This window comes from Cydia splendana, chromosome 9, assembly GCF_910591565.1.
Source record: "Cydia splendana chromosome 9, ilCydSple1.2, whole genome shotgun sequence".
Taxonomy (NCBI): domain Eukaryota; kingdom Metazoa; phylum Arthropoda; class Insecta; order Lepidoptera; family Tortricidae; genus Cydia; species Cydia splendana.
In genome coordinates this window covers 6443577-6468466 of record NC_085968.1, presented here as the reverse complement: position 1 = coordinate 6468466, position 24890 = coordinate 6443577, and the positions used below count along the sequence as shown (strand labels likewise).

General features: G+C 41.2%; 1 protein-coding gene across 1 annotated transcript in view; it reads right to left on the bottom strand.

The window, feature by feature from the left end:
• Positions 1 to 936: 936 nt before the first annotated feature.
• LOC134793485 (uncharacterized) overlaps positions 937 to 24890 on the bottom strand; it is a 29095-nt gene continuing 5141 nt past the window's right edge. The window contains exons 6-23 of the mRNA XM_063765069.1: positions 21633 to 21765; positions 20074 to 20204; positions 18884 to 19087; positions 17953 to 18096; positions 16413 to 16592; positions 16059 to 16218; positions 15014 to 15148; positions 14430 to 14637; positions 13790 to 13955; positions 13246 to 13410; positions 10963 to 12952; positions 10322 to 10520; positions 10038 to 10221; positions 7838 to 8016; positions 6808 to 7001; positions 5875 to 6072; positions 3946 to 5079; positions 937 to 3813 (exon numbers count right to left, since the gene is read on the bottom strand). Coding sequence (XP_063621139.1) covers positions 3635 to 3813; positions 3946 to 5079; positions 5875 to 6072; positions 6808 to 7001; positions 7838 to 8016; positions 10038 to 10221; positions 10322 to 10520; positions 10963 to 12952; positions 13246 to 13410; positions 13790 to 13955; positions 14430 to 14637; positions 15014 to 15148; positions 16059 to 16218; positions 16413 to 16592; positions 17953 to 18096; positions 18884 to 19087; positions 20074 to 20204; positions 21633 to 21765 — 5883 coding nt within the window. The 3' untranslated portion in view covers positions 937 to 3634. The remainder of the gene's footprint in view (positions 3814 to 3945; positions 5080 to 5874; positions 6073 to 6807; positions 7002 to 7837; positions 8017 to 10037; positions 10222 to 10321; positions 10521 to 10962; positions 12953 to 13245; positions 13411 to 13789; positions 13956 to 14429; positions 14638 to 15013; positions 15149 to 16058; positions 16219 to 16412; positions 16593 to 17952; positions 18097 to 18883; positions 19088 to 20073; positions 20205 to 21632; positions 21766 to 24890) is intronic.

Genomic DNA, 24890 nt, shown 5'->3' with positions numbered 1-24890 from the left:
AAGATTTGCTTGACCGATTATAATACGAAGTTCGAACTTTCAATAGGAGAAGCAGAGACAGCGCTATTATCATTTGTCCTTAGTCTCAGGTTTCATACTCTCAACACTCAGATACAGCTTGGCAAAAAAAGATTAGAAATTAAAAAGTGGCAACACTGGAGTGTCGTCCCTTTCAAACCAATTTATGTAAGAAAACGGGACGACACTACAGTGTTGCCACTTTTGAATTTCTAATACTCTTTTTTGCCAAGCTGTAGTTCGGTTACCATTAACTCGCTACTATTAAGCTAAAAACCTTTTTCCTGTTTTCATAGTTTTAAAACGAAACGATATAAAAATAGGTTATATATTCATTTACACGACTAATTGAATTAATTGCCATCTATCGACGCTTCAATCATTACGATGACATTTTCAAATTTACTGCCATCTTTCGATACAGACCTAAAACATTAAGAATGCCTTGTGACTAAATTGAACCCATGTTCTTTCACTGAAATGTGTTAAGTATCACCTAGGTCGCCATCTAGTCGAGAATAGGCTAAAGGTACTAGCGCCATCTGAGCGAGTGTCAATTTTACTTGTAGTTTACGAGGCACGTTTGTTTCTTAAACTTTCCACATCTTATACGGAGTTATATATATCTTTGCTGGTACTAATATAACTTGAGTACTAACAGTGATGTGCTTAGGGGTTTCAAGTAATGCGACGAAATAACGCTAGATGGCGTTAACCTCAATTATACATAGTGCTGCAGACATTTTGCACTAGATGGCGCTATTATTAATATTTTGACGTAAGACACAACTAACTGTACAATGTAACTGTTACAATGTCATTGAGTTTTCACTTCTGCCGGCACTCCCGGAGTGCAACCCGTTATTTTAGTAATGTAGGTAGAAATTATAGGTATATCCGTAAAAGAAACAAATTAGCTACTGTTTACTGATTTCTTTATTAGATATCGCCGGCACAGTAATATGGATCAATTTAAAATGCACTGTTATGTATCACTTCGAACATTATCGCCGAACACTTATTTGTACACAGGGCAACACACGAATGGCTATAAATTTAAAAAATAATGTCAGCGTTATTTCTACTTTTCGTCTGGTGTGCGAGATTCAACACATAAAAAATGTTATACTTCTCGAAATATAATTTGCATACAGTACACAGAGACTTTTAGCAGAGCGTTTTGGCATTGATATAGTATTTCAATATTTAAGCCCCATTTAGACAGATCAAGAACATGATTGCGATTTTCGTTACATTGCGGTATTTAATTGATCGACTGAATTCATTGTACTCTGCTATTTATTGAATATTGCATGTTCTCGCACAGTGTAAATGGGGCTTTAATATTCAGTTCAATAAGAGTAAGTTTTGTAATAAGGATCGAAAGTCTAATTCCAGCTCACAGATAGTCCCGCTTTTTTAAAATAGGTAGTCAAGTGCAGAAACTCCAGCAAGCATAAAAATTCGTATGCCGGTGGGTCAAGTATATCTGTAGATACAATCAGCAGCAGAAGTTGCTAAGCGGGCGAGGTGTTCAAAATTACATTGACTTTCTTATTCCTTTAACAATAAAGTCGCGTCTAGATAATTTTTAACACCTGGCCCGCTTAGCAACTTCTGCTGCTGACTGTACATCACAAGAAACGTAAACCACAAAAATGTATTCTTCGATAATGTATTAGTAAGCCTAAAAACTACGAAAGTTACGATTTTTTTGATCTGGCACTTATAAAAAATTATATTTCGAGAACTATTCACAGAAAGTAATTTATTTGCTCTTTCCTTAGTCAATTAAAATTCGATTTTAACTTATACTATTTTGTAATCTATATGTACCTACTTTGCGAAAATCGTATACACAAGCAAATTATAATACTGCTAACGTAATCGTACTATACGTTGTGACATAAATTATCAGACTATCACATATGTATTACATATTATATGTTGAGGAAAATTAACAGGCGTATACACTAAACAAAGCTCATCGAAACTGTATAAGAAAGATTTTCAGTATTTAGTACCAGGTTACCAAAAAAGCAAATTCCTAAATATCACATTTAGTCTTTCAATAATCTGGTACATTAAAAATCCGTCGCTTTACAATGAGATTACATGTATCATGACGATAATTATGTGGGAGAGCATATTGCGTGCTGCTAATTACACACATCAGTTAATTAAGGTCGACAGATATTGGCTATGTGCAAAGTGCATTTAGGGGAAGTCAATCACAGGACATGCCGTGGTGTTAATGTCAATTTTTATGACATGCCTGTTAAATGTCAATTGATAAATAATTCATGTATCCCGAAGGCTTCGTGCACATAGCCAAAACTCGTAGGAACATAAGATGTCAAATAAAAGTTTCTGCCTCATTCCAGAAAAAGCTTCAAAGGTTCTGGTCCGGCGTAAGTGACGTTTAAATTAAACAACCCACTGCTATTGTTGTTACGTGCAAATAACCATACATTTGACGTGCCCCTCCCCACTAAAAATCGGCAGGCTGTTTTGTACAAAAAATGACAGACAAGGCGTCTCCAGTTACTAAATGCTCTAAGAGATTAAGTTCTTGTTGCGTTGCAAATTAATAAAAAAAAAACCTACGAGATAATCACTTCTCTTGTAACACACCAAAGAAAAAATAGAAATCTATATTAAAGATTTTGTTTTTCGAGTTTGGAACACTTGAAATATAAACTAGATTAGATAAATAGTTTTCTATGCAAGTTTGCATACATTCTACTATGTTAATGTTACACATATCACGGCTCTATTGAATGGATAAATGAGAACATTTCTAAGATATTTAATTAGTATAAGTGGGCATCCTATCTAACCTAGAAATTACATAGATAAATACCATCATACACGCTATGTCTAACGCTAAGTAACCAACGTATCACATCCATAGATTCACGCATAGCCGCACATTGGAAAGACATTATTTCATTTACATTGTAACGACTAATGACTTACTAGTCGCATTTGACACTGGTTATTATGATAAAAAAGTGCCCGCGTATCATCCTACTTAAATAATAAGTACCAAAGACGCGAAATACTTCCATTTTACTTCGTCATAAGTATTCCTATGCCAATAATATTCATCAAAACAAGGCAGGGATGAATAGAAAAAATCCAAATTAAGGACAATTTCATAGCATTAGTATATAACTTTATAAGACTCGCAGAAAAAAATAAATAGAAGATAAAATACAATAAATTTTGCATACAAGTTTAGAAAATAAAGGACTTATAAAATTTCACAGCGCGGCACAGTACATTAAGTATAAAACTGCAACACAACTCGTAGCCTCCCTCGATGGACCGCGGCCTATACACATTCACACTCCTCGAAAAGAACATCTAAAATTACATCACTCAATATTAGGATTAGAATCTTGAGTCACCTCAACACTGTTGAATTTACCACAGTTTCACTTCACTTTACACTTCTAGGTACCACTACCACTGCTGGGCAAGTTAAAGAACACTTTTGCCGCACTGCCCGCACTGATGTAAGATGTATTGCACTCACTAACATACCATACGGGGTATGTTAGTGAGTGCACTTGTGTTCTAACCACATTCGGGTAGTTTGTACTGCCCAGGTTTACCACTGCGGGTTGGGCGGCAGGTAGTCGGGCGGCGCGGCGAGGGGGGCGGGCGGCGCGGGCGGGTAGGGCGGCGCCGGCGCCGGCGCGGGCGGCGCGTAGCCCGCGTAGCCGGCCGGGTAGTTGCCGTAGCCGTAGTACGGCGAGTTGGGGTACGCGCCATAGTTCATGCCGTAACCTAAAACGCCACAGATTAAAAATATCGTTCATATTTGTTACGCCATAAATTGCGATACTGCTTCTATGAAAAGTAACCTAAACTTCATGAAAATCACGCTAGGTTACTCACGTAAAGCTTCCTGATACGTACCTGGATATTGCGCGTAAGGCGCCTCCGGCGGCAGGCCCGGTGCGGGATAGGGCTGCTGGGGCTTGCAGTCCGGCACCGGCGGCACCGGCGGCACGGCCGGCCCCATGGCCAGGTCGGCCCCGGCCGGGCTGGGCGCCGGGGCCGGCGCCGCGCTGTGGTCGCTCCGCTTCGCGCCCGGCGACCCCAGCAGACTAGACACACTATGGGACATCCCCGAATTAAATTGACTCTGAGATTCGCCCTCCTTGTTGGGAGACTTTTTCTTCTTCGACTTAGTCCCCGGCTTTTCGTCGCTACCTGGGGAATACGACTGCGTTATATCATCTAGGTTCCTCCGGAAGTCCGGCATGCCCTCCTTATTTAGCACGCTGGCCGTCCTCTCTAATATGCTCAAGCTAGATTCCGTTTGAGGTCTACTGCCGGGTCTTTGATGCCTATAGTTTTTCAGTAAATTAATTTTCCTCTCGACGTTATCCATCGGAGGCGTTTGGGAGTTATCTACGCGCGTCCTAGAATCGTCGCTTAAATGGGAGTCACTAGTATCAGAATTTTTGACTTCTAGAGCCTCCTCCGAAGGTAGTTTTTCATCAGTGGTTAAAATAATAGGTTCCGAAAGTTTTTCTTGAGTATTGGCAGTTTTCTTTTGGTTTTCAGAGCTTGTGGAGGATTTTGAGTCTTCAGAATTTTCCGCGAGCGCCTTTGATTTTTGTTCGCTAGCTGCTTTTTTCGCCTTTTCCGTTTCTTCTTCATCGCTATCTAGGATTTGAGTATCGTCGTCGGAGTCGATCTTAGTTGGGGGATTAGAGTCGCTATTTTCATTATCAGATCTTTTAGCGTCCCTTCTGATTTTAGTTATGCTAAGTGATCCCGGGAGGTTGGGTCGGAGGATGCGGCCAGGGTGAGGGGGTAGTCTGTGTCGCACGGTGCCGTATGAGCGCATCTCCCCTAGCCGGTTCCGGATGTCGGCTATCTTTTGTCCGGGGAGAAGAGGCCTGGAGATCTTGTTGTGGCCTATTATGGCGGGCCTGGTTATGACCCGCTGGAAGCCGGGTCGGGGGCCGCTCTTGGAAGTTATTGTGATTGCGGAGTTATTCTTTAGAGAGCCCGGTATGCTGCCTGGACGGCTGCCTAGGACTGTAACAAACATAAATGATTAGGAAATATTGGTTCATATAAAATATTTCGGCCCACCGGATTAGCAAGCTGAAGTGGCAATGGGCAGGCCACATTGCACGCAGAGAAGATGGCCGATGGGGTCGAAAAGTGCTCGAGTGGAGACCACGGACTAGCAAGCGCAGCGTAGGACGTCCACCCACAAGATGGACAGACGATCTTGTTAAGGTCGCCGGAAGACGCTGGATGCGGGTCGCTTCCAACCGGCACGTATGGAGGTCCAAGGGGGAGGCCTATGTTCAGCAGTGGACGTCTTATGGCTGAGATGATAATGATAAAATATTTCTGTAGCAAAAATGCAGAATAGTGATGCAAAGGGAAATCGACCGCAATACTGCTTGTATAAATACTTCAAACATCTCTTTATAAAAAAGTACAGAGTGCTCAGGAGTAACCCAAAGGATTTTAACAAAACAAAAATATGTTTTTATGAGGACCCCCAAAACAAAACGCCCTTTGTAACGGATACCAAGACAAGAAAACAAAAAAAATCTATTAGAATTACTAAAAGTTTTTTACTTTAGTCACATCTTTGGTTTCACAAATTATGTTAAAATCCTTGGTATTCCTCCCAAGCACCTGTATATATTAGATAAATACTCATTAAACACACTCATTGAACAAACAATTGGAAAACGGCCAACTTCCCGAACAGGTAACTCAAGACAGATCGTCTTGGCGCCGAAGGATAAGGAGAGCTGACTGCACCTAATGGGGGATAAGGCAAAGAAAAAGAAGAAGACTCATTAAACTCACTTTTCTTCCCAATAGGGCTGCTATCCTTGTTATCAGCCGCCTTCTGCCCCAGACCCTTGAACGAAGTCTTGATGGCGATGATCTTGCCCGATTCGAGCTGCATGTAGATGCCCTTAGGCGACTTGAGCACCATGACCCGCTGACCGGCCTTCAGGACGATGTTCGTCTTCTCGGCGGAGTTGGTTGGTATCACCACGTCTGAGGGAAATATGTTATGTAAGGATGGTAATTCCATCCAATATCTTGGTCTAATGTGTATTTGCGTCTCACATTTTGCTTAATGAGAGAGTGAGACGCAATGCACAATGGACAAAGAAATTGGACAGGTGGAATTACCATCCTTAGACATTTTTTATGGGACGATGTGAGACGAGGACATTTAGTTTCAGGCAACTAAGGCCCATACATATGTATGTATGGGTCTTAAGGTATGGGAGTATAAAGGTGTGTACCTTATAGACTTAACATAATAATAGTCTTATAAACTAAAAATAAGATTTGGTGAGACAACAGTTTTCTGCTGCGTTACGTGTTCTGGTGTACATAAACCCATCCTTAACGCATGTCTACCCTTACCGTGAAACTTTCGTGTTATTAGTCAGTAGATATGTACAGTCGACGTGAAAGATATTTTTACATTTTTCGCCGTATTACAAAGGAATATAATAATAGTAAGGTGCAATATTGTACAGATATCTTTGACATAGACTGTACAATTACCTTTGTCAACTAAGCGGTTTTTCTCAACGCCAAACAATACAGGGCGACCCTGCCAGTATAGCCTTGAGCTGCACCTATGTCTGATGAGTGGTCTATGATGCCCACGGGTCTCACTCTCAGCACCGAGTACACCCAGCCGTAAAATAGCATAGCCACTTTGAGAATGAATTCATTAATAATGTGTCCATGCGACGCTGTACGTGTGATAGTTACCGAGCGGCAGCGTCATCTCCTGCGCGGTCATGCCCTGGCGGCGCCACACGTCGGCCGGGATCCAGCGCGCGCCGTGCTGCATGGGCCGCACGGTGCCGACGGGCCGCTGCACCACGCTGCCGTCCGCCGTGCGCACCGTCCTGTACGCCGTCGTCGGCTTGGGCGCTAGGGCTGCCTTCTTTTCTAATTCATATCTGCGTCAAACAAAATAAGCATTTAAAATTAAGGGTATAATTACCCAAGTAATATAAGAACTTTTTTGTGTACTTTATTCACTTATTCGTAGTTTTTATTTTTTAAACTAGCGGCTCGGTGAGCTGTAAGACCACGCAAAAAAAAATCGTCAATCCCATATGTAGTAGTTTATATATATTTTATTTATTTATGTAGTTTATATGTATAGTTTGCTTTTTTTATATTCACTGAATAGGTATATTTCTCTCTCTGCACCAATTGTAGATGTCTGTTTGGCCCTATGGTTGACTGGTAGAGAATGCCATTTGGCATTAAGTCCGCCATTTGTACATTTTTGTATATACTTTGTCCAATAAAGTTTAAATAAATAAATAAATAAATATACTTGTCGAACCTGTGCCCTGTTTATCAAAAGCTTGTAACTTGTAATACAACTGGAAGTCCCTTTTTGACAGCTTTTGTTAGGGACTTCCATTTGTATTACAAGTTACTACAAGCCCATGGTCATGAAATTTCAAGAAAATTAGTTGAGAAATGCGACTTAAAGAGGAGAACAGCAGCGTAGCCGGACATATAGTCCGACAAAAATTGTAGAAAATTATTGAGGGCGCCACTTCCTACGTAACTGTCACATTTTTGACGTAAAATGCTTAAACATAGCAACAATTTAGTATGGTAATTTTTTAGTTCCATTTTATTCAATTTCTACTATTTTGTCGCACTATACGAAACCAGTTTTATCCAAGTTAAAACGGCAACGCAAAAAATAAATATACTCAACAACAGGGAGCTAGAAATCTATAAATCCGTATTTTTGCATGATTCCAGTACTCACCCTCTCTGAGCCAATCGTTTCTCGGCACTAGACAGTTTCTTCTCCTTCCTATCGACCAGCAGCGACTCGTGCTGGAAGGGCTCCTTGCTCAGCAGCTTGCTGTGGTGCTGGATGATGCCCTGCATCAGCACGTCCAGGTACTTGTCTCTGTGCTCGGACAGGTCTTTAGGCTCGGATTCCTACAACAAATAGTTTTAGATCTGTTAGTACTTCTTATGGAGTTTTTAGACTAATTCTCCCTTTTAACAAGTAAGACTTCAACTAATGTTAGTCGCTCGTAGGTTCTACAATAAACCCTATAGACACTTCCTAAGGGTGGTATTCCACCTGTCCATTTTCTTTGTCCAATGTGTACCATACTACCACTGCTGGGCAAGTTAAAGAACACAGCAGTATTTTGTCTCACATTTTGCTTAATACGAGAGTGAGACGCAATGACATTCGACAGATGGAATACCACCCTAAGCAACAGAGTATTCATAGCTTTTGGAACTAAGTTCTAGAAGTCATAGCATCGACTCTAAATGTCAACAAAACGAAAGGTAGAACGAAAGAAAAAAACCGGGTAAGTGCGCCGGGTAAGTCGGACTCGCGCACGAAGGGTTCCGTACCATAATGCAAAAAACGGTCACCCATCCAAGAACTGACCCCGCCCGACGTTGCTTAACTTCGGTCAAAAATCACGTTTGTTGTATGGGAGCCCCACTTAAATCTTTGTTTTACTCTGTTTTTAGTATTTGTTGTTATAGCGGCAACAGAAATACATCATCTGTGAAAATTTCAACTGTCTAGCTATCACGGTTCGTGAGATACTACCTGGTGACAGACGGACGGACGGACAGCGGAGTCTTAGCAATAGGGTCCCGTTTTACCCTTTGGGTACGGAACCCTAAAAAACTATTATATATAACGTTTGGTTACCCTAGTTTTCAAGTAAAAATATTTCTAACACCTTAATATAATTATTATCTCCCTTAAACAAATACGCAACAAAGTTTTGACACACAATTGACCAACTCAACTAATTTTTTTCAATACAAATAAAATTAGAGACGGCCGACTGTGTGACTAATTCCAGTTTCAGATCAACGAATATGGAGAAAAAACTTCACGGTACAATTACGCAATCAGATCATAAGTCGTCGGCCTTTGTGTCTTCAGTAATAGTTTTTTTTACTATGGCACAGTAGAAAGTAATAAGCCAAGGGCAATACGAAATAATAGTAAATAGGATTCTATTATGTTCGCTGTATTGAGCAAATTACGACAAACTTGAGGTTAAAAAATAAATTGGATAATTAATGTCAATAATCGTTTGCTTTCATTACGTATATTAAATATAGACTTGATACCAGTTGGCAAAGCAATTACACCATGATGTAAATCCATTTGTATTTCATTTCGTAACTCACATTTGTGAGGTTTTTTAATATATTAAATATTTCTTAAGTGAAACAGCGTCGAACACCGTACACATGTAAAATCAATGTGTAACCAAATATCGTCAGTTGACAACGAAAACGCACTAATTCCTAGAAATGAATTAATCAATAATCAACCTTATCCAGATAATAACACAGTTCACTATGGCTATAAACTTGTGGTGGTAATTAGTGAGTTTTGGTTGTCACCTGACGGTACCTTATCATCTGTATCGAAATCGAAGTAGGTACAGCAGGCTCAGCACGGTTCCATTTTTATCGACTATCACTATGCGCGTCCCTTTCGCACTTACATACTTGTTAGAACGTGACAGGCATGGTGACAAGGGATAAAAACGCGACCGTGCTAAGCCGCCAGATTAGTAATTTCCTTCATCGACATCACGACCAGGCGGTTGGCCCAGCCCTGCTTGTTGAATTTTATTCGCAGTACCAAGCTAAAAAGAGACTAATTCCTACCATCTCGTCATTATCGAAGCACAGATTAGTGATCTGTTTTATGGACAGCACGACGTCGGGGTTGCACTCTTCGACCACGCGGTCTGCCATGCCCTGCTTGTTGATTTGTCGGTCGTAGTACAGAACCAAGCTAGAAAGCAACTTATTCTTACCTTCTCGTCATTATCGAAACACAGATTAGTGATCTCCTTCATAGATAGAACAGCGTCGGGGTTGCACTCGTCGACCACGCGGTCGACCATGCCCTGTTTGTTGATTTGTCGGTTGCAATACCAAACTAGAAAGAGACTAATTCTTACCTTCTCGTCATTATCGAAACACAGATTAGTGATCTCCTTCATAGATAGAACAGCGTCGGGGTTGCACTCGTCGACGACGCGGTCGGCCATGCCCTGTTTGTTGATTTGTCGGTCGTAGATCTTCTTCTCGAGGCACCAGTCCATTACGAAGCGGTATACGAAGCACGGTTTCTTCTGCCCGTATCTGTGTGTAAAAAATAATATTGTATGTACTTTTTGTACAAAACATTGTTTTTTTAGTTTATGCCGCAATGTCATCATTTTCAATGGTTAACAGTAATTACCTATAAACTCGGCATACGGCCTGCGTGTCGTGGCAGGGATTCCACGACGCGTCGAACACGATGACGCGGTTTGCGCCGACCAGGTTAATTCCTAGCGAGCCGGCGCGCGTCGAAACCAGGAACAGGTAGATATTTGGGTTGGCGTTGAACTCGTTTATCAGCTTCTCTCGCTCTAGCGCGTGTGTTGAGCCGTCTAGACCTGAAAAGGCGCAGTTTGTTAATACTTATAGAAAATTGAGTTTTTCTGCAGTTGTTGCCACAAGAAGGCTTTCAAATGTGTAGAAAATGGAATAGATTATGTAGAAAATAGAGAGATTTCAACCCTGCCTTTCGACAAAAATAAATTTCTTATTCATATAAATGTATTGTTACAAGGAGTAAAAATACGTAAGGATACTGTATCGTATTACATAATGATATTAAAAAGCCAAAACTGGTATTCCCATTTATTTCCTAATTGTAGCAACTCATTTCAGAATAACTTCAAGTTCAAACAGCTGCAGCATAACATAGAAATTATTAGTTAGCTAACTTGTTACTCTAGCTGTAAGTTTTACAAACAAATAAAATACTTCGTCCAAAATCTGTTAAGAAGGTATCATGCATTTGCATTACAGAAACGGGACAATTTGAATACTTACGGTAGTAATTAGTGTTCCTCTCCCACAAACAGTTTGTGCCAGGAATGTAATTCCTCTCTAAAAAGTCTTCAATGAGGTTCAACGTGAACAAACTCTGGCTGAAAAGCAGTATTCTATCGCCCATCTTTATGCTCTCATTCAACAAATAGAAGAAAAGTTCCATCTTAGAGGAATTCTCTATAATACCAGGGATATAGTCTTTGAGCAGTTCAGCAGCCCAATCATATGTTACTTCTTCTGCTTTCTTCATTAGGGCTAATTCTTCTTCTCTGTTCAGTTTCTCTTCTTTTTCACTGTCTTCAGACTCTGAATCCTCTTTCTCCTTAGAAGTTTTTCTGTCTTTCCTTCCTTTGGCAAGTCTAGGTCGACCCCTTGGCTTCGGTTTGTCAGATTTCTTGCTTTCCTTGCCTTTTCCTTTCTGTTTAGATTTTTTACCCTCATCTTCAGATTCGGAAGCATCGCTCTTAGATTTCCTCGTCTTTTCCTTTTTATCTTGAGGTTTCTTTTTATTGTCTTTTGCGAGACTGGATATTTCTTTAGTCTTTTTCCCCTCATCTTTGACAATCATCTTGGTGTCTAAATCGGCGATTTTGACTTCGCCGTCTGATTCAGATTTCGTTTCAGTTTTTTCCTCAGATTTGAGTTTGTCGACTTCTGTTTTGATTGATTCTAGAGGCCAAGATGTGAGCGGACTGCCAGAGCTATTACTTCCGAGTGGCGGTTTCGTTTCAAGATAGGACGGGAACGGATAATTCCCATTTGTACTATTATCTTGGTTTGGAAAACCTGGCATGTTAGTTTGGTTATAATTATAACCTGGATTCCCGTAAGGTGCTGCATTAGGGCCTGTTTCGTTCTTGACTTCACCAGGTTGGAATCCAAGATTAGGTTCGTTCTTAATCTGTCGGTTCGCTTGACTAGATCCACTGTTGTAGCCCAAATAAGGAGATGTATTATCGAATTGATTTTGCCCGAAGCCGCCGTTTGGACCGGGACCAACGTTTGGCTTAACGTCATTGGTTGGGAAGTTACCAGATTCAGATTTGATTTGTGGTTCTTCTTTAGGCGGCAAATTGTTGGGATAAGCGGGGAAGTTGTAAGGAGGCTGGTTGTTCCCGTAAGGAGCTTCGTTATTGGCATATGGCGGTGGGTAAGGTTGGTTGGGGTAGCTTGGTGGAGGTTGGTTGGGAGGGTAAGAGGATGGTGGGGGTTGATTATTTGGGTACGAAGAACCTGGTGGCGGTTGATTATTGGGGTAAGGTCCAGGCGGCGGTTGATTATTAGGGTACGGTCCTGTTGGTGCTTGGTTATTAGGGTAAGGCCCCGTTGAAGGTTGATTATTAGGAAACGAAGCTTCTGGGGGCGCTTGATTGTTGGGATACGAAGATCCAGGTGGGCCGTTAGGATACTCCGGGAATCCTGGCGCATTCTGGTAAGGCCCTTGATACGGCGGTCTGGGTTGGTTCCCGTAACTGGTCCCTGGTTGTTCTTGGTTGTTTTGGTAAGGTTGTAATGCGTTACCAGGATAGGGTTGCTGGTCATTTGAGGACGGGTTGTAGTTAGGCGGATATTGCTGATTGTTGAAGTCAGGTGGGTTCCCTGTGTAGTTTTGTGGTGGGGCATTATTAGGGTATTGGGGATTATTATAGTAGCCAGGATTGTTGTAATAGTTGCCGTTGTTCCAGTAGTTCTGGTTGTATCCTTGATTGTTCATGTCTGGGTTATTTTGGGGGTACTGATTGGGGTAGTTGCTGTCGTAGGGCTGCTGCGGGTAGTAGTTGCTGGGGTAGTTTTGGTTGTAAGGCTGTTGGTTGGGGGGATAGTAGCCAGGAGGCTGGTTCTGGTAGTTGTAAGGGTAGGACCCAGGTTGGTCGGGTCGGTAGGGTTGTGGCGGGTAGGGAGGATTCCCGTAGGGTGCATCGGGGCGCGGCGGCGCTGGGCCGGTGGTGGTGTTCGGTGGTATCGTCGCAGCTGGTTTCTTCGAGGCACCCTGTGAAGAGATATTTGGGTGAAATGGGTTAAAATATCAAGACAGAGGCCCTTTAGGGAATGGGAAAATGGGATACAAGTGACAATATATTGACTATGGTTTATTCTCTGGCTATCTTATTGCGTTTCTCAACAGCGTCAACACAAGCAAGCAATTTTATATGAAATCTCATCTGACACATGGGACCATTTTTGCAAGGGCTTCGCTGAATCTGGCCTGTTGCAACGTGAATTTCTAACTTCTCTTCTAACATTATCAACACAAAGTGAGAGTAACAGTGTAGTAGTAATTACCTTAGGCCTGCCAGGTTTCCTGCCAGGCGTGTTCTTGCTGTTCTTAGCCCGCCCCGCCTTGGTGACGCCTCCGAGCTCTTCTAGGTCCAGGTCTTCCTCGATGGCGGCGTTGGCTTCGCTCCTCTTCCTCAGGAAGTTGTACAGAACATCGGGGTGGTTCCAGATCTTGATAAAATATTACACATTCAACAAAACCTTAGTAACTGATTTTAGACACAAACATAGAAAAGATCTAACACTTTAAACTCTCGCGTTTTATACACATATTTAATGACATTAACGGGTCTACGTTAATCACAGTAGACCAGTCAATGTCATTAAATATGGAAAAGATATATTTAACAAGTCATGGAATGGTAGTTTTACAAACATGTTACATAAAAAAAATCTTCAGTTAAGTTGTACATTTAGAATAAAACTATTCATGATGTTGCAGCGTATTTGCTACAATGCAGGGTTTAAGGTTTTCCAGTGTCAACCGTCCTAAAGGAAGCTAAAAACTGAATAAAGTAGAAGAAATAATTGTAACTAAAGTTACACATACCTTGCAGCAAATAGCGAACGCCTTCAAGGGGTTTGGTACAGACGTGGAGCGAACGACCTCGTTCATGAAACGGTCGTAAAGTTTCCTTTGCAATGGCGTCATGCGCACCAATAATACGTATTCCTCCTTCTGTGGCAGCGTCGATTGGAGTACTGCGTGCGATCGCCTGCGGAAAAAAATTGTACAATTAGTGGGTGCATTACTAGACAGAAAGCTGGAAAATTTGACAATTTTGACATAAAAGTACAAGAGAAGTCGTTTTGTAAGATGCTGGCATTTCCTATTCCAGCTAAAGTATGTATAGATAGTTTTTGTTTAAAAGTGCGCCAAAGCAGCTAGTCACAGGCAGACAATGTTATACAAAAAAATTATCAGAACCGGGACAAGTTGTTGCAATTGAAGACTGTTTGTTTTCTTACCAAACCAGTTGCGGAAAGGCCAGGTGTGATACGTTGTCAGGGGGGCTACCTCGAAAACCGAAATTCGCAAATTGCGGGGATCTTTCTCTTTTACTCCAATGAATTAATTAATAGAGTGACAGAGAAAGATGCCCGCAATTTGCGAAGTTCGATTTTCGCGGTTACAGCCCAGATCCGGTTATGTAAGCGTTCAAAAAGAGTTTCTGTCCTATGTCGGTTACCTCTGCACGAAGCCGACGAGCAGCGAGTGCAGCACGTGAGCCCTGTAGCGCATGAGCCGAATGTCCTGCGGCGTGGAGTCGATGCACTGCCCGTTCTGGATGGGCCGCTCGAACATGTTGCAGAACTCAGTCTTGCTGCCGAGGTAGTTCGGACGGACGAAGTCCACCATGCACCAGTATTCTAGTAGGTTGTTCTGGAGTGGGTAGCCTGTTGAATAATAATTTGTATTAAGTTTAAAAAGGTCAGGAATTTCAAGCTTCTATACAGTAGCACAGAATAAATAATACTACTAGGTACAGAAGCTTCACTCTCTAACAAAACACGTCTATTACGACAGATATGATCGCAAGGTGGCGCAAGCACGAGCAGGCGTCCGTTCCGTAGCGGTGCGCGGCAGCTACTACTACTAGACACCAAAATTGGTGTGTGCCGCATGTACTTGTAACGACGCGACGAAATCGCGGAGTGAGCCACGCCTGACAGTAGTTACGCTCCATATTTGAATGGCCGCATGATTACGATTAGAGATTAGACGAGAGGATTAAACTCTGTGTTTACTAAAATGACAGTTTGTGTCTTTCACCTGTAAGAACGACACGGCGTTTGGTCCTCATTTGCTTCAAGGCGTATGATATGTTTGAGTGAGAATTCTTGATCCTGTGGCCCTCGTCACAAATTACCAAGTCTGGCCCGGGTTTCACTAGCGCTTCGTACATTTCTGAAACAAAAAAAAATACATATTGCAAGGGTAAACTACCGTATGATTTGCCCTTTAAAGTATAGTCTAGGGTGGTCCTTATTTCGTGGATGTTATATTTTTCTACGGGGCACCCGCTTAATGTAAAATCTCTTCTTCTTCTTCTTCTTCCTCGCCTTATCCGGGCATTTTGCCACGGCTCATGGGAGCCTGGGGTCCGCTTGACAACTAATCCCATGATTTGAGGTAGGCACTAGTTTTTACGAAAGCGATTGCCATCTGACCTTCCAACCCAGAGGGGAAACTAGGCCTTATTGGGATTAGTCCGGTTTCCTCACGATATTTTCCTTCACCGAAAAGCGACTGGTAAATATCAAATGATATTTCGTACATAAGTTCCGAAAAACTCATTGGTACGAGCCGAGGTTCGAACTCGCGACCTCCAGATTGAAAGTCGCACGCTCTTACCGCTAGGCCACCAGCGCTTAATGTAAAATCTACCCCTAAAAAACCAATGTAATTTTTTTTCAGAATTTTTAAATACATTTTAGAGGCCGCTACCGCACTTTGAAAATTTGGACCGTCGATGTTATATTTACATGAAAAATATAACATCGACGAAATAAGGACCACCCTAGTGTAGTCTTTGGTCTGTATTTTTGTAGAAAAATGACCACTGTGGTCTTAAAATAAGACTGAGACATGATCAGACATATGATAAGTACAGTGACCCCACTAAGGTGCAACTAACCGTCCAACAGTTTCTTGTCCTCGTCAGTAGGAGCATCCTCGTTCTTCTTCTCTTCTTTCTTCATCTCTTCTCTGATTTCGGCCTCGAGCTTGCACGCCGGCTCGCCGTTCTCCAGATTAGAGTCGTAGGACAGCTTCGACTGGAACGTAGCGTCGGAGCCCTAGAAAAGTAAAAACTAACCGTCCAATAGTTTCTTGTCCTCGTCATTAGGAGCGTCCTCGTTCTTCTTCTCTTCTTTCTTCATCTCTTCCCTTATTTCGGCCTCGAGCTTGCACGCCGGCTCGCCGTCCTCCAGCTTAGAGTCGTCGGACAGCTTCGACTGGAACGTAGCGTCGGAGCCCTAGTAAAAATATATATTACTGCTTCGAATTATATCAGAGTCCGTCTATGCTAACTCTGCACAGACTTTGACGTATCAAATGTGGAAGTGCCATAATAAACGTTTTTTCTAGACTTTATACCTCTTCTACTTTTAATAACTCTCTTCTTGAAACGAAAATAGGTCAAAAAATAAAAGCTCATACAAAAACATACCTGAGTATCCTCGTTGAGCGTGTCCGGTTTATCCTTGTTCTTCTCTCGTTCTTCCCTCTCTTTCTCTTCGGCCTTGAGCTCGGCTTTCTTTTTCTTACGAGGCTTCTTGTCCTTCTTCATGCTGAGCAGGCGATACAGCTCGTAGCCAATCATGAGGACGCCGCCGACTGTTGTCCATTCCTAGTATGAAACAAGCAAGGGTTAATAATTCATAATTCTATATTGAACATATTATAAACCCCGACAAAATTATAACATAATCATCTGTTGACTTCAAATCTATCTAGGAACTATTAGGAGCATGAGCCATTCCAGACCTGCTAGCATCTGTTGCGTTCTCGCGCGCGACTCCATACCTATTATATAATCTTGCGCGACTTCAAGGATGGACTCGCGCGCGAGAACGCAACTCATTTTAAACGGTCTGGTGTATTACAAATCCTTTACGGAAAACCGCAACTAAATCGGTCTTGTTTTGGAAATATTTTGAAACTTTCATTTGCCGAGTAAGGCGCTCTACGTGTCTCGCCTGCATTACTCCGCCGGGGCCGACGAGGTGGTGGAGTACGTCCGCCGGAAGACTGGCTACACGCTGAGGGTGCACCAGCTACAGTCGCGTCACTATGTGCACTTCAGTTCATTTGTGGTGCGCGTGCCGCGGCCGCTGCAGGCCACAACCGCAAGCGCGGACTTCTGGCCGAAGGGTGTGGTGTTTCGGCGGTACCGGGGCAACCTGCCGAATCCTACACCAAGTCAGACGACGCAACGGAGCCACGCTGTTACGTCGTCGCCCAAACCGAATGTTTAATTTGTCTTTGGTATTGATTTGTAGTTTTTTTGTTGTTTTCTTGTTTCTTATTTTGTAGTTTCACAGTGCCTTAGTTTTTACTGTAATGCTGTGTCACTTATTTGAGTAATAATAAATAAATTTGTATGGAAAAACACAAAACAATTAAAAGCCTCTCACCCTAAACGCATATAACGTCTCCATTCCGTCGGGGGTAAAAAATACAAGTCTTGTCGTGACTAGTGAGGAGTCGTCCAAAAATGTTTAACAACTCAACCATCTGCTAGGGAACATTACGAAATTATCCATTATATTTGAATTCTATTGCTTAATGTAATTTATTGCCACAAATAATGTAAATAAATAGAATTATCCCGACATTTTGCCACGGCTCATGAGAGCTCCGCTCGACAACTAATCCCATGATTTGACGTAGGCACTAGTTTTTACGAAAGCGACTGCCATATGACCGTCCAACCCAGAGGGCAAACTAGGCCTTATTGGGATTAGTCCGGTTTCCTCACGATGTTTTCCTTCACCGAAAAGCGACTGGCAAATATCAAATAATATTTCGTACATAAGTTCCGAAAAACTCATTGGTACGAGCCGGGGTTTGAAACCGCGACCTCCGGATTAAAAGTCGCACGCTCTTACCGCTAGGCCACCAGCGCTCCTCCTCCTCTCCTCCAGTAATGTAAATAAATAGAGCAACCAGTGATAAAGTAATTAAAAGTAGATTGTTTATTTACTGACCTTGACGACTTTGGCGCGCATCTGCAGCGTCTTGTGGCTGTCGTTGAGCACGTAGATGGGGAAGTTGCGCGGGCGCACCTCGCCGTGCGCCGACAGCGGACTCGTGGCCGCGTCCAAGGGTAGCCACATGTTGAATTCCGCCACCTGACAACACATATTTTATTTTAATAATGCTCCATGGTATCGTTTGTCTATCATGCTTCTAATACACGTAAAGAAAGAGTGGTAACTCCATACATCAGCTTTCTTACCAAAACGCGCATTATTTCGTAGTCGACATCTAACGTCAAGTAGTGGAACTATCAGTACCCCTACTTGACTCCAGATGTCACAAGGTACTACTAAACTACGAAAAATGTACTACTAAAACAATTTACATCTAATATTACGAGCACAAGGGGTTGAAAATAGACTTCTAGTTAATCCGGTTATAATATTAGCTGAAAATTGTTGAGCATTAGAGTTTTCGTTCGCGTTATTGTCAACTAGCACTACTGATAAATTCCGCTACATGACGTTAAATGTCGACTACGAAATTACGCGCGTTTTGGTAAGAAAACTGATGTATGGAACTGATTTGCCGCTCGCCGCGCTGCCGGTCGTGTTTGTACAGTCCGCGACCTTATGTTAGGCTTCAATACTGACTTCAAAAAGTTTGAAGATAAATTTTTACTCAACGTCTTTTATTCAACCATGTAACTTATATAAGAAATTACATGTAAGAATCAACAGTATGGCCACTTGCTGCTGCATCGAAAATGACAGTCATGACATCATGTTATTTACCAGTAAAAAATCCATAATGTACGGGGCGAGTAAAATGTTCGCGATAATGTGTATGAAAGTAATTTAACTCAGAAAAAAACGAGACAAGTACATAGATAGAAGTAGCGCTCAGCAATAATGATTTAACTATTTAAAAAGCACTTACCCAATTTTGCAAAGTGTTGATAGGCATGATACACAGCACAGTCTTGGAGCTGGTGTGCCTCAGAAATATGTCGCAGAAGCACACGATTTGCAGAGTCTTCCCGAGGCCCATGGAGTGTGCCAGTATACACCCGAAGCCGGTAGATGTTGAGAATCTTTCAACTGACTCTATTATGTTGTCGAATAGGAATCTGACGCCGCCGATCTGAAAATTAAGTTGTGTAAGTTTACTATCAATAAAGATTTGGACTGTTTCGGTACACCTCGAAATTTTTTATATTTTATACATAGCCGGCCTTCGAGCAACACCGGCTTCCGACACATCGGAAGGGAGGGGCCCAAGCGATATCTCACCGTACAAATCTTTCTGCCATTTTTCGCGGGGGGAAAGGTGCACACAGTCGCACTTCTCACACACTTACATACAAAATCCAATCTGTAATGACGACACAAATACATAAAAAATGACACACGTCAAAGACAAATCTTGCAAACCTCGATCTCTTTTTGTGTACGGACGAGTGACAAGTGTCACAACACGCACACTAACACATTTTCGTTGAAGTATGTTATTGTATTCTGAGAGATGAGAAGTCGGATTTGTCGCTCGACCGATCCGCAATTTGTACTGAGCGAGCAAAATCGATAAATCCAACAATTACATGAGACTAAAATATAATAATTGTGTTTGAATGTAATTAAACGTATGATATGTAAAAAAAAATATTACATGTGAAATGTAACACTTTCTTTTTGTAAATTTGATTTTTTGTAAATTTGACTTTTTGAAAAACCGAGCAAACAGGCATTTTTGTGCAGCAGTGTTCACGCGCGCGTCTGGACTAGGTCTAGTGAAAAATCCAAGTGCAACTAGTTTTATTACCCGCGCTAGATTAGATTGACGCGCTAATCTTGTACCTCGGCAGAGGGGAAATAGTGCGAATGCCGCCTCCCTTCCGTGTTGCTCGAAGTAGCCGGCGCATAGCCGCAAATATGTTAGCCATGATAAAGTTAGCTTTAAAGCTTAGAGTTAACATGACATTGTGGCGTCTCAGAATTGGACGTTAATGGCCTTAATCAACGCGATTTATCCCGGTGGCACTCAAAATATTAACCTATTAACGACTTCTTACAGTACTCGGATTCAGCACCACCTTTCCAATTTTTCCAGTGTAAAAAATAAAGATATACCTGATGAGGTTTTATAATCCGTGCTATCTGAGGAGCTAGGAAGATATCCTCTTCATTTTCGGGATGTCCCAAATTTATGAGAACTCGACCTTGCTCGTCCGGCGTATTGTAAGCGTCATTTACGTGGAGACCTGAAAAATAATGATTACTTTATAAAAGCCGTAGACAAATTAATACGAGTTTGTCTTGCATAGCTTAAAAGTGAATCGACATAGAAATTACATAAAATTTGCCGGGTCTACACTGACCGTTTTGTGCGCGAGGAAATTGCCTCGCGCGTATGCTCGCTCTGTGTGGACCCGGCTATTATCAAAACTGCTGACAAAAGGCCATAGTCGGTTTTCCATAGTAAGTTGGCCCTTAAGTCAATTTGAGTCGGGTTTTTTTTATGAGTACCTCTTATGGTGAAGGATATTTTTGCTGAGTATCAACATCCTACTAGTGACAGTTTTTGACTTATGATTTTATTAAATTTTTTCTTTAATGTATTGTTTTTCGGGATGTATTCAAGCGATTTGCTTCAATTTTTTAAATAATGTTCTTTATTTAGGTATGCATCGATACTCAAAAAACGTATACCAGTTATCATATAAAAAAAAGGAAAAGAAAGCAAAACAAAACTAAAACATTTTTTTTTATAACGTGATGGTGAAGTAGTGACACCTCTAATTTTTTTTTCTAGTTGTAGGCCAGGCATTGGCCTACTACTTGCCTAAATATCAAAATATTCCAAACGGTACTTCCTGTCAAAAATTAGCAATGTGTGTGGTCAAGTTCTGTTCTCAATCGGTATTTTTCAATGTGGTATATTATACAAACATTAAGTTGTCATTGGCAGTTTACTCTTAAATACGACAACCTGATAAGAAATCGCAAACAGAATCGAAGAGTTTGTATACTACATTGATAAACACCGATTGAGTACAGAACTTGACCACACACATTGCAAATTTTTGACAGGAAGTACCGTTTGGAAAATTTTGATATTTAGGGAAGTAGTAGGCCAATGTCTCGCCTACAACTAGAAAAAAAAATTAGAGATGTCACTACTTCACCACGACATAAAAAAAATATTTTATTTTTGTTTTGCTTTCTTTTCCTTTTTTTTATATGACAACTGGTATTCGTTTTTTGAGTATCGATGCATACCTAAATAAAGAACATTTTTTTTTTTAATTGAAGCAAGTCGCTTGAATACATCCCGAAAAACAATACATTAAAGAAAAAAAATAATAAAATCATAAGTCAAAAACTGTCACTAGTAGGATGTTGATACTCAGCAAAAATATTCTTCACCATAACAGGTACTCATAAAAAAAAACCCGAATCAAATTGACTCAAGGGCCAACTTACTATGGAAAACCGACTATGGCCTTTTACGAGGATCGGTTGAGAATTGCGACCTGGAGAGAACAACAATACGCCATATATGTTTTGTGATAACTGTATTGTCCAACGTAAGCGGTATGGCGTACATTAAATTAACTTAATTCATTAGAACCCATTTTCAGTCATCTGTCTGTGCAGAACTCGAAGTGTAGGTAATAAGAAATATTTACCCGAATTATGAGGATCTTCCTCAACCTCCGGGCTCTTCGGGGCTTCTGAGTCAGACAGCATAATGCAATCATCTGAATCGGACCCCGACGACGATGACTCCTCGCCACTGCTGCTGTCCACGATCTCTACCACCTGCAACATAAGGTACAAGTTTAGTTAACACATTCACTGCCAGCGACCCGCTAGGCGGGTTCTCTGTTCGTAAGCGCTTTTGGGTGGAATCACATCTGTCAGCATCAAGCCGCATTTTGTACTTGTACATGAGAAACCGTTGGTTAGTATGCATGTTTTCAACTTTCCTATGCGTACGCCTCTTCTTACCAACAAGTGTTTTCTCATATACGAGTACAAAACGCGGCTCGGTTCTGATAGATGTGAATCTACCCTATCGCTACATACTTCTTTTTCCTCCCGATTTGGGGCGATTTCTGGCCAGTCATTGAGCAATGCGTCTAAGGTCGTCTCGCCATTTCTTATTGGGTCTACCATTCTGCCGCTAAACAATATTACTATTACTTGTTAGTTGAATTATCCCACCCAAAGTTTAAGTGGCGAACATTAGCAATAGGAATAGGTATATTTAACAAATCCTTAGTGTACCTACTCAGTAGCAGTTTAAAATTAAAAGCATGATGTTCCATTTGTAAAAAAATAATACATTTGATGGTTGGGGGAATATTTGGATATATTTAGTATGCTATAAAAACTTTTTACAAAAAAAAGCAAACCGACTTCAAAAAGGATGAAATAAAATATTATCCTTTTTGAAGTCTATGCGTTACCAACTGATATGTTTGAAGTCGGTGCCAAGCCAAATTTTGAAGCATACCATGATTTTGGTGCGATTCGATAAGGATGTACCTACGTTGGATTGCCTTACACGACGACAATGAACATACTTTCTGTAGGTACAGTCGACGTTAAAAATATGTTTACACTTTTCGCCTTATAACAAAGGTGTAAGGTGCAAAAGTGTAAACATATCTTTGACGTCGATTGTATCTAAGAACACACCTCAGAACACACGATCAAACCTTCTTGGCGCAGTCTGTACCATGTTTGTCGGCACATTAGTGGAAATCCAATGCATTTTTTTTCCGTCGTATTTTTTAAAGAGCATTTCTTACTAATGCTCGAACAGTCTATAGCACGCAAGTGTGAGATTGGGACTGAGTAATTTCCCGTCCCTTATCCAGAGGACTACATTTCAAAATATAAAACAATTCAAGAAATTTACCTTCTTGCCAAATTTCACCTAAAGCGGTTCAGTTGTTTAGCCATGAAAAGGTGACAAAGAGGCAGACAGAATTACTTACACATTTGTAATAGTTATTAGTACAGTTCTAATGGGATTTATAGCCATAAAGCTGATTATTTTTGACTGGTATTGTTACTACTTGGCTTGGCACCGACTTCAAACATATCAGTTGGTAACGCATAGACTTCAAAAAGGATAATATTTTATTTCATCCTTTTTGAAGTCGGTTTGCTTTTTTTTGTAAAAAGTTTTTATTTTTCCATTTTTAGTTTTAACGCATTGTTAAGAGCGCGACGCATGAATGAAAAACAAGATCATGTTTAACACTAAATTCGTGTACCTATTTCTTTAATAAATATGTAATCAGGAATTTTCTCGAGTCCGTCTGGGAAATTATAATTCCTGTCACTACTACACTAAATCCATCCTCCGCCCCGCCACTGACCCAATCCCTCAACGCCCCGATCACTCAACCTCACAGCGCATCAACCCCTGATCCAGGAACCCCTCGACCCTGAACCAGAAATTTTCTCGAGTCCGTCTAGGAAATTATAATTCCTGTCAACTAAATCCATCCGCCCGCCCCGCCACTGACCCAATCCCTCAGCCCCCCGATCACTCAACCTCACAGCACATCAACCCCTGATCCAGGAACCCCTCGATCCTGAACCAGCAACCCTTCAACCGCCATTCCCCGACCCCTTAATCCCTGACCCCTTAACTCCTAACCCTAATCCCCGATCAGTAGCCTTACCAGCTTACCACGAGTTTGACATTGATATATTCGCTAGCATGTTTGTAACTTGCTTCCTATGCATCTCGCTCGTACTAACCTTAGTGTGAGCGAGATGCATAAAAAGTTACATTTAGATGCATCTTGTTAGGGAATAACGACTTGTTAGCGAATGTGTCAATGTCAAACTCGTGGTAAGGCTACAGTTGCAGTACATCAAATTGGTGGTTTTCGGAAGCAAATGCTCGAGTTACTTTAGAAAACCCCGAAATCACTTAACACGTGCCTTTAAAAATTGAGGAGTTCCCTCAATTCCTCATGGATTCCATCATCAGACCAGAACCAAAAATAATACGGAAACACCTTGGAGGTAACTTCTTCCAAACAAAAAAAGAATTACTCAAATCGGATCACAGGTGCCGGAGTAATCGCTGAACATACTTACATTTAAAGAAATCATCATCATTATCATCAAAATAATCATCATCATCAGGTCTACTTCATCAAATTGGTGGTTTTCGGGAGAAAATGCTCGAGTTGCTTAAGAAAACGCCCAAAACACCATGCATGTGCCTTTAAAAATTGAGGAGTTCCCTCAATTCCTCATGGATCCCATCATCAGAACAGAACCAAATTAAAATGGGACCAACTCGGAGGTAGCTCCTTTCAAACAAAAAAAGAATTACTCAAATCGGACTACGGATGTCGGAGTAATCGGTGAACGTACATAGAAAAAAAAAAAAAAAAAAAATAGCCACAACCGAATACAGAACCTCCTCCTTCTATGAAATTGAAGTCGGTTAAAAAGGGCACAAAGGGTAAAGTTGTTTTTTATCTGAGGAGGCAAATGAACAGAAGAATCACCTGATGGTAAGCAATTACCAGTGCAGGGGGCAAGCAGTGGGGTTGTAATGTGAATCAATTCGACCGTATTTTTTTTGTATGGATGACACAAAACAGAACTCCGTCATTTCTGAATCGATTTGGAAAATTATTTTTCCAAATACAAATATATCTATAGTTCGCGATCTAAAGTACCTGTTATTAAGAGCCAACGGGAGTGGTCATTTCTCCATACAAACGTACTCCTCGTTTTCCTCCGTGGTTTTTGAAGCTAGAGCAATGATTTTTTTCAATACAGATTAATATTGTCAATATCTGTGTCGGACCGTTTTGCTTTTTTTGATATTTTTGTTTTTTAAGGCGCTAGAGCCCTTCAAAAATGGCCAAAATGGCCTAATTTACTATGCCGCAATGAGAGGCGTG